The sequence below is a fragment of the Ochotona curzoniae genome, unplaced genomic scaffold (assembly GCF_017591425.1).
Source record: "Ochotona curzoniae isolate NIBS_2020 unplaced genomic scaffold, NIBS_Ocur_1.0 contig_1014, whole genome shotgun sequence".
NCBI classification, from domain to species: Eukaryota; Metazoa; Chordata; class Mammalia; order Lagomorpha; family Ochotonidae; genus Ochotona; species Ochotona curzoniae.
In genome coordinates, this window is record NW_024464920.1 from 36,179,445 (window position 1) to 36,188,360 (window position 8,916).

The 8,916-nt window shown below is 61.4% G+C and overlaps 1 protein-coding gene across 7 annotated transcripts; it reads right to left on the minus strand.

Annotated features, from left to right (window-relative positions):
• Positions 1–75: 75 nt before the first annotated feature.
• On the minus strand, positions 76–8,858 carry MBD6 (methyl-CpG binding domain protein 6). Of its 7 annotated transcripts, none has more exons than XM_040983065.1 (13): positions 8,829–8,858; positions 5,950–6,013; positions 5,671–5,807; positions 5,314–5,416; positions 5,015–5,177; positions 3,751–4,791; positions 2,959–3,620; positions 2,510–2,663; positions 2,196–2,365; positions 1,655–2,074; positions 1,497–1,564; positions 1,198–1,261; positions 76–1,038 (listed from the first exon to the last, which is right to left on the minus strand). In XM_040983065.1, exons 3-13 carry the CDS (start codon positions 5,781–5,783, stop codon positions 964–966), a joined length of 3,033 nt encoding a protein of 1,010 aa, XP_040838999.1. In that variant the 5' UTR covers positions 5,784–5,807; positions 5,950–6,013; positions 8,829–8,858; the 3' UTR covers positions 76–963. The 7 variants fall into 7 exon arrangements, with proteins under 7 accessions (XP_040838999.1, XP_040839021.1, XP_040839006.1 ...); XM_040983087.1 differs by lacking the exon at positions 8,829–8,858 and adding an exon at positions 6,938–7,378 and having other exon boundaries at positions 1,497–1,549; positions 1,655–2,071; XM_040983072.1 differs by lacking the exon at positions 8,829–8,858 and adding an exon at positions 6,938–7,378 and having other exon boundaries at positions 1,655–2,071.
• Between the last annotated feature and the right edge of the window lie 58 nt (positions 8,859–8,916).

The following is an 8,916-nucleotide window of genomic DNA, read 5'->3' on the forward strand; positions in this document are numbered from 1 at the left end:
TTTGTAGTGGAGGAGTTAAGTGGTAATGTGTTCTCAACCAAAGAACTCAATAAAGAATGAATACAGAGCCAGAGCCAGAGTTTCAAAATATTCTCATCTGTTAAATTAAGTGTCTCCCATAGAAAAGCAGTGGAGGCCCCACAGGGCAAGTACAAAACAGAATTAAAACTCCCAAGGGTCTTGTCTTTACAAAAGAAAAGGCAGGAGGCAGCCCCTGGACAGCTGGTCGTGCTGGCCGCTCCGGTTGGACCACGTTGCATAATCCTCAGTCGCATCATCATCACAACGTCTCTGAGCGTTTTGATGGGGGAGAAGGGGTAGTGTAGTGTGTACGGGAGGAGAGGCCCAGAGGGCTCTTTGCCCCCCCTTATCCCCTTTCCGTGTCCCAGAGGAAAGTCGAGGGGACCTGGCTACACCCTGAAATGAGGCCATGTGTTTCAAACCTGGGGACGGGGAAGAGGGGCCTGTGCTTGGAGCAACCTGAGCCAGAGGCAGAGGGCATTGGAGGGGGAAGCGGGGGATGCATGATGCTTATTGCTTTGTACCTTTCACTGGGAAGGAGGGCAGCAGCCAACAGTAGCTCACAGGTTTGTAAACTGAGCCTGCTGGCTTCAAGGGAGGCAATGAAGTCGAATTAAATACAAAAGAATTATTTGTGCAAAAATAACTTAAAACAAATAAAAGACCTGGAGAAAGGGGTGTCCCCCTTAGCGCCTGGTGGGGAACGGGTCTTACACCACCCCCAGGCCTTTTCAGTGACATGGCTTTGGGGGCGAGGGGGAGCTTCCCTACCCCCTGCAATGGCTCAGGATGGGATTGTAGAAGAAGGGGTTGCATTTGTGCTCTGAGTGGGGAGTCGTGCCCCCACCCACTGTCCACAGGTGCAGGTGGCTGGCAGGGGCTCCCAAGGCTCAGCACTCAGCTCTCCCCAGTCAGGGTCAAATCCAGCTCCAGGTATGGCTGTTATGGGGCCAGTTTCCTCCTCTTGTTTTTGGCAGGACGGCCAGGGCGGGCCCGGGGAGGCAGAGGGACAGCCGTCTATACAAGAGGGGAAGTTGAAAGAAGGGACCAATCAGCTGGGTGTCAGGAAGTCCTTTATTTTCTCCCCACTCCTAGTAACCACCTTGCCCCCTGCCTCACCCCTTATCTAACTCCCTCCCCACACACCCCCACGCATGTGTACACATACACACTTACTCTGGTTGTGGGGCTGGGTTCCAAGGTGACGTCCTGGCGGGAGCTATTGCTATTCCGGGTAGGGCTGCAATAAGGGGGCACAGATGATCAGGAACAGCTCCCCAAGCACCAGGAGACTTGCAGGAGTTTGGGTGGGAAACTTTCTCTATTTGAATAGTAAAGGCACAATATCCTTATTCATATTCAAACAAACATACACCCTTTTAGAAAACCAAACCACATTTTTTTTGGAGGGGGGGTTATATCCTTAATCCCAACAAGTAGGCAAAGGCAAAAAGTGTGGGGGGCACAACACTCACTTGTATTTTCTCCTCCGGCCACGACGAGACTTTCTGACTATCCCTGGGGGTACCTGAGAAAGGATGGGCTGTGTGTATGGGACAAGTTAGCAAAAGGTGCCAAGGACCAGCCTTCCCTCGAAGCCCTGGAGCCCAGTGTTCCATCGTATAGCTCTCACCTTCAGGTCCTCAGAATGCGGTCCCGGAGGGGGTGGGTCCTTGGGCTCAGCACCCCCGCCTTCAGCCAGCTCCCCATTGTGCTGCCAGTGGTTGGTCCTTCGTGGGGACCGTTCCATTTGTCCATTGAAGCCACCACGTGTCCCCCATTTGAGGGCCAATCGGCCAGGCTCCCGTCGGCTGCCAGGCTTTCGACCCCGGCCTGGCCTGGCCTCACCATTAATGCCCCTAAGTCCCCCTCCTCCCCTCCGGCCCCGTTTCCCTGACCCCCTCCCAGTGAGCAGCTCAGGGACTGGGGGGTCGGGAGAACCGTGGGGTGGGGCTAAGGCACTGAGGGGAGGCCGGGCAGGCTCTGGTTCCAGGGCTGATGTGGGGCTCTCAGAGGGCAGACAGGGGGCTTCTGGCTGCTCTGGAGGAATCTGCTGGCAAAGAAATAAGGAGCTTGGTCAGCCTCCAAGGCAGCCCCCGTGCCTGGATAACTCAGCCTTCCTTCCTGGCTAAGGTAGCAGTTCTCTCCCTGTGACTACATACCCACACCCTTACCTGGAGACTCTGTAGCAGGCAGGCCAGGGGACTAGAAGTCTCTGGGAGGGGTGGAGGAGCTCCCCCTCCAGGGAGGAGCTGCAGCCCCAGCTGGCCAGAGAGAAGGGGGCCAGGAGGCTGCAGCAGGCTGGGGAGGGGTCCAGGGCTGCTGGTGAGTGAGGACAGGTCACCTGCAAGGAAGCCGGGACATCAGGGTTGCCCTGGGCAAGCCCAGCAGACTGCCCGGATGGTCACCCACCTCCAGCAGAGGCCTTCTCTGCCTCCACCCGCCATCTTTCCTATAGCCCTTTCACCTCCAGGGCATTCAGACTCACCCAGCAGGCTGGCACTCAGCAGAGGGCTAAGGAGTTGGGGAGATCTCCCTGAGTTGGAGGGGGCCTTGCCCAGAGAGGAGGCCCCCGGGTCAGTAGTTGCCGTGGTGACACTGGAGGTAGGTGGTCCAGGTTGGGGGGCACTCAGGACACAGGGCTAAGGAGACACAATGGTCAGAGCACTTAAATGAATCAAGTGTTTGTGGGTCTCTATCTGGTGCTTCCACATACCCAAGCTAGCTGAAGCTTCTGGGAAGCAAGACCCTGTTTATTAAACACAGACAAGGTTCATGCAGCCACATTACCCCAGCCAGGAACTCCCCAAGTGCCTCAAACCACCCCCCCCGCCCCCACAAGAGCTGGACAGGAAACTGAATGCCCTGGATTCCTAGCTCCCAACTTTTGATCCCACCTCTGGTTCTGTGCCACCCACTGGCCTGCAGCATCCTCACCTGGGGGGGTGTCCCGGAGGAGGGATCCAGGCTGGCAGCCAGCAGCGCAGAATTTAAAGCTATGAGGGTAGGGGGTGCTGAAAGTGGGGGGAACAGTAGGGGGGGTAGGTCTCCCAAACCTGAAAATGGCTCCCCACTCGGACCCCCTGCTCCCTCTGCAGATCCCTCCCCATCCGCAGCTGGGGGGCCCAGGGTCAGCAAGGGCAGGAAAGAGGCCAACAGGTTGCTAGGGGGTGCTGAAGGGGGTGGAAGAAGGTCAGATGGGGGTGGTGGAAGCAAAGAGGCCACCAGAAGCGAAGGCCCTTCCGGCTCGCCTGGGGCGAGAGGGGGACCGGGTCCCCCTGGTGGGGGCAGCAGGGGTTCAGGGGGAGGCTGGCCACCTCCACCCGCCAGCACACCAAACAGACTGTGGCTGAGCAATGGAGAAGGCGGAGGCTGCCCCAGACTCAGGGGGAGGGGCAAGGCCCCCAGCACCCCAGGAAAGCCGGCTCCACTCAGCGCCAGGCCCTGCTCAGGGCTGGGGAAGGGGAAAGCTTCCCCTCCAGCCAGAGGTGGTGGAGGGCAGGCCGGGCCTGCCCCCAACCCCAGCCCTTCTGGTGGGCTTTGAAGCACAGGGCTGGGCACCACGGGGGCTTTGGAGGCAGCTGGTGGGGCAGGGGGACCTGTTAAAGAACAGAGAGAGTAAGCTCTAACGAGGCCTTTTCTCCCAGCATTCCCTCCAAGCCATATCCACCATCCTCCAGCTGGCCCAACCTCCCTGCCCCACCTGACACTGCTGCTGCTCTCACATACCTGGCACACTGCTGAGGCTGCCACTGGTGGTCCCAGGCAGGGAGGGCTGGATGGGGTGCCTGGGCTGGGGGGAGCTCCCTGAGGAGAGGGTTGGGGGAGGAGGAAGGTGTGCATCTGACCCCAAAAGGTTAAAGCTTCCATCAGAATGGGAAGGGCCAGGAGTGGGGAGTCCCAGCAGGGACAGCACGGAAGGGAGAATTGGCTGGGATGGTTCTGGGAGAGGAAAGGCTTGGGGCACAGGAGCAGGGGCCCTAGGGCGACTTCGCCTAGGGGTCTGAGGGCCTCCCCCTTCTAACAATCGCAGTACAGTAGGGGGGCGCCGGGGACGACGCTGAGAGGGACGGGGCGATGCTGAATGGGAAGTGGAGGGCACCTGGGCACGGGGCCTTCGGCCCTGTAAAGTGCTGGGAAGGGGGGACAGGGGCTGCTGTGCCTTGGCCGCTGCACAGAGGAGGCTGCTAGCAAGGAAAGGGGGTGCCCCAGGCCCCTCCACCGTGGGGGCCGGTCCCAGGACCAGGGGCAGGTGCATAGTGGCTGAAGACACTGGTGGCTGAGTGGCAGGACAGAGGGGACCAGTGGGACCGGGGAGATTATTGCTCGGGGGCAGGGAAGGGGGAGTTAAGGCATCACTACAATGGAAAAGAGGAGGGTCTGAAGGTGGCGAGGAGGAGGCATGGGGGGCTGGGGGAGAGCCCAGGTCGGAGGGCACCAGGCTGGATCGTAGGGAGGCCCCCCAGTTGTAGGAGGGGGCATTGAGGCTGATGGCAGGAGGAGGTGGTGGGGCTGGGGAAGGGGCATTGCCCCTGGGAAGAAAACAGGGGCTGCTGTTACCCCCAGAGGGTACTGGGTCAGGAAGCCGGGGTGGCGGGAAGAGCCCCCCAGGGCCTGCTAGAGGGGGGAATGGCTGAGGAGCTGAAGGTGGTTCAGGGGGCAGGGAGCCAGGGGCTCCATTGAGTGGAGTCGTTGCAACTCGACAGGGAGGGTGGGCAGAGGGGGGCCCTGGGGACACAGTGTGGAACAACTGGGGGCTCGTTCCCTCTCCTGCAATAGAAGAGAAATGCAGGATCAGCTGGAGGAACCCCTTCTCTGACTCTTTTGCTTTTCCAGTCCCATCTCCCACAAGTTCCCAAACTCTCCATTTCCCCAGGAGCCCCTCACCCACCCTTCTCCCTGGGCTTCTACAGAGTTCCCTGCTCCCCTCTCCCCCCACCACCCAGGGCCCCTGGGTTGCCCCAAGTCTTCAGCCAAGTAGCAGAACACTCACCAGGAGAAGAGTGTGAGCAGGTGGTCTCCATGCTGCGGTACAGGGTTGCCATGGCAACAGCTTTCCGCCGGTGGTTGCACAGCTTGGTCATGTCCTCCTCGGATGCTGGCCCCACCCCAGCCCCACCCAGGGTTACCGGGGCCAAAGGGTCAAAGTTGAAAACCTATAAGGTAGAAGGCACAGACAGGGCCATGGAGGGGTGGAAGCATGAGAAGGACTGGCACAGCAGGGTCAGGCACTTGCGTGCAGTCCTCTGGCTCAGCTCTGTGCTCTCTGGGCAGCCCTGCAGTTCTGCTGACCTTGGGGAGGTTGAGTGGACATTCCAGCCCGCACTTGCAGGTCCCATCGCTGAGGAGGTAGCTCCGGGTTTGCTCCAAGGAAGACAGCTCTGTGCCACTTGGGCTGCGAGGAGACAAGGTCAGGGGCCTGAAGTTAGTGGACAGTGAATCAGCAGATCCTCCTGAGGGACCGACACCAGACTAAGGACCTTCCTAGCAACGGCAGAAAGGAGGAAGGTGGAGCCCAAGGCCCATGGGCCACAGACAGCCCACAGATGAAAGAAAGAAGATGAAGCAGAGGAGAGTGACAGGGGGCAAGGCACTGCAGGCAGCTGCAGGGACAGAGCCTGGGGGAGAGGGGTGTTGCGAGAGCCATACCTGATATAGAGCACAGCACCCTCTCGCACACAGCGCTGCCAGCCAATGGGGACAGATGTGGCCCCAGGGCCCCCAGCTCTGTCTGCTCCACTGCTCTCATTGCCCCCATTCATTGTGTGTAGTCAGCTCCCGCGTGCCTGGTAATATACACATTCGTGTGAGCATGCAGACAACCCAACCAAGCTGGGTACCCCAGGGAGAGAGTGGCAAAGGGGATCCCCTAAGAGTGACTGGAAGGAGAATGGAGAGGGACCCTCCACCGTGCCACATCATGGCTACCTGAACATGTCTGCAAACATTGTGGGGTCCAGTCCAAAGCCAGGGCCGCCAGCTTAGCCCACACCTGCAACACAAGACGTGCCACCAGACTGTCAGGAGGCTGCCCCACAGCTCACAAGAGGCCTGGACGCCATGAGGTCACACCTCCTAAGATCTCAGGAACTGCTGGCTGAGGAGGCCACAAGTGTCCAGGCCCGAAAGGCTAAGTGTCTCTGACCCGCAGCCCTGGGCCCAGCCACTCCAAGTGCAAGGTCCTCTTTGTCCCATTAGGGGCAAGAGACTTCAGCTAGGAGTATGGGCAAATTCCCACGATGCCAGACCACTAAGATGACTCCCAGAGTGTCTGGCCCCTACTGTTCCCTCCTCAAGAAAGATCATATAGCAAACACAGGCTACTCAGCAGGTCACCAGGCAGTGGCCCAACTGCCCGCTGCGGTGGTCTCAGCAGAAGCACCCACCCCGCCTCCGGGGATGGTTCCATCAGCCACCCGCTGATGTAGCGCATTTGGGTCTTTTCCTAGGTTCCCAACCCACTACGAATTTTCCTTCAAGCCTCCCACCCCAGCGGCATCAGATTAGTCCCCCAAGCGGGTCTCCCCGGATGTGTGCGGACGCCCCTCCAACCTGCAAGGCCCCTCCCCGGCCTCACATCGTTCACACGCCACACGGGCGGTTTCCAAACTTTCCCTCTCATAACAAGGCGCCCTGTCACCCCGTCGGCTTCCCTCAGCTCAGGGAGGAGGGGAAGGCGCACGAAGTAGGAAGGAACTTGGGGAGAGGGCGGGCGGAGGGTGGGCGAAACACAGAGGGGAGGGAGGTGAGGAAGGCACAAGTCAGGCAGTGAGAGGGAGGAACGGCGGGGGCAGGTGAGGGCGGGGGAGTGGGGATGGGGCCGGGGAAAGGGGCCGAGAGGACGCCGAGGGGGCAGAGGGGAGGGACGGGAGGGGAGGGGGAGGGGCGGGGTGGGGGGGCCGGGCCCCGCACTCACCGCGGCCCATGGTTCGGCCGGCCCCGCCCTGCGCAGTCGCGGCCCAGAGGGTGAGTGGGAGGGGGTGGGAGGAGGGTCGGTGGAGCCCGAGCCTCCGGTACGGCCCCGGCCGGTCCTAGCAGGAAGCACCGCCGCCGCCGCCGCCGCCGCGGATCACCGAGCGGCCTCCCGCGCATGCGCCATGGGGGCCAGGGGCAGCCCTGGGGATTCCGTTCCCAGAAGGCACCGCGCAGCCTGCTGCTGCCGCCGCCGCCGCCGCCGCCGTCGCTGCCGCCACCACCGCAGCCGCCGCTGTAGCCGCCGCCGCCGCCCGGACGGGAGAGGGGCGGGGCCGGGCCCCCGCCCAGCGGACAGCGACGAGCCAACAGGAGGGGCCGCAGTGCGCATGCGAGAGCGCGCCTACCCCTCCCCCACAACCCCCCATTAATCCCCAAGAGAACAAACACCCCACGCGCTCCCCCCTCGCGCGCCCGACCGCCGCGGAAGGATCTGCGTCTCTGCCCAGGCCACTGGTGGCCAATCCGGGCGCTCCCCGGGGAGGGGCCCCTGCCAATGCCACAATCTGTTGGGGTTGCGGAGGGGTGGGGGGAAGCCAGGAATGTCGGGTCCGGGAGGGGCCGGCTCCAAAAGATGAAAGTCGCGACTTGCCCTGCCCCGCCCCACCGGCTCCCCGGGTGCTGTGCTGGGACTTGACCCGCCTCCCCCAGGTCAGCGTGTCACAACACGACCCCGGCCTGTCAAGTCACATGACCGAGGCCTGTCACTGACAACCTGGTCCGTCTTTAGGCCAGGAGAGACCATCTGGTCTCACCCGCCCCCCACCTCCCCAGAGAGGGGAGGAAGTGGAGTCTGCAGCGTCCCAGCCGAGGACCTGTCACCGCCACGCCAGCCTGGTGACAGTCTACCCGCGCCAACCAAACTCTGGCTGCCCCCGTGAGGGTATGACAGGACATGAGCAGGCCACTCCATGGCCTCTAGCTTCATGGCACCATAATAAAAAAAGTTTTCCATTTTGCCTGGTGCTTTTACTTTGAAGCTGCCTTCAAGTACAAAGGTCTCTCATTGTGCCATCATATAATGCATTATATCTGCAGTTCACCAACATCGCGACCCACAAGAACGGTCTCGAGATTCAGGGGTTAGAAAGGCAGAGCTTGAGGCTAGCAGCTGAGATTCCCGAACAACCCGTGTCCTCAAATTCACGCACACGACCCAGGCAACCAGGCTCATGATCCCCAACACCCAGAAGCCTGCATCCAGCCCGTCACAACGGGGACTCATGGGACTCGCTGTCTGCGAGGGAAAGGGTCTTGGGTGTGTCGGGTGACTGGCATAACACCATAGGGGACACGGAAGCGGGTCCGTGGGTTGGGAAAGGGGTGGATTCTGACAGGCTGGGGATTTGCCTGAAACTAAAAGTCAAGGGCGCTCAAAGAAGCAGGAAGTGCTTCTGTGGGGGGGACGTGAGAAGGCTAAAAAAGAGAGCTCTTTAAGGCAAAACGTCGTCGAGCTGGTGGAGGGATGCAAACTTGAACAAAACGGAGGGTCCAAAGGCCTTCACGAGGAGACCCTGAGGAAAACGGGGGTCCCTCATGCAAAAGGAAAACCGAGGGGGGGGTTCATGCCAGGTGGGCGGAATAGCAGCTCCCGGGGCACCGAAGCCGCAGGGAGGCCCCTCGCGAAGGCCGCTGTCGGTAGCCGTTGGGCCGTCGGTTGCGGGAGCCGGAGCCCCGCCCTCTCCCCTCGCCCCCACCCCCCGGACCTCCCACCACCCCCTGTGGTCCCCTGCGCGTGCGCGGGCAGACACCGGTTGCCAAACATTGCATCATCCCCGCCCCCCTTCCTTCCCCTCCCCCTGCCACACTCCCCTCCGCGCGCGCGCATGACTCACCCACCGCCTCCGCGAAGCCTCGTGACCCACAGCCACTTCCGGGTCCGATGCGACGTCGACCTCCGAGCGAGAGGGCGCGAGAGGGGCG

Coding starts and splice junctions, on each gene's coding strand:
- MBD6 (XM_040983065.1), bottom strand. CDS start 5,783: ATGAATGGGGGCAATGAGAGCAGTGGAGCAGACAGAGCTGGGGGCCCT. Junction 2,075..2,195: donor GCCTGCTACAGAGTCTCCAG/GTAAGGGTGTGG, acceptor TTTCTTTGCCAG/CAGATTCCTCCAGAGCAGCC. Junction 1,039..1,197: donor AACCCAGCCCCACAACCAGA/GTAAGTGTGTAT, acceptor CCTCTTGTATAG/ACGGCTGTCCCTCTGCCTCC.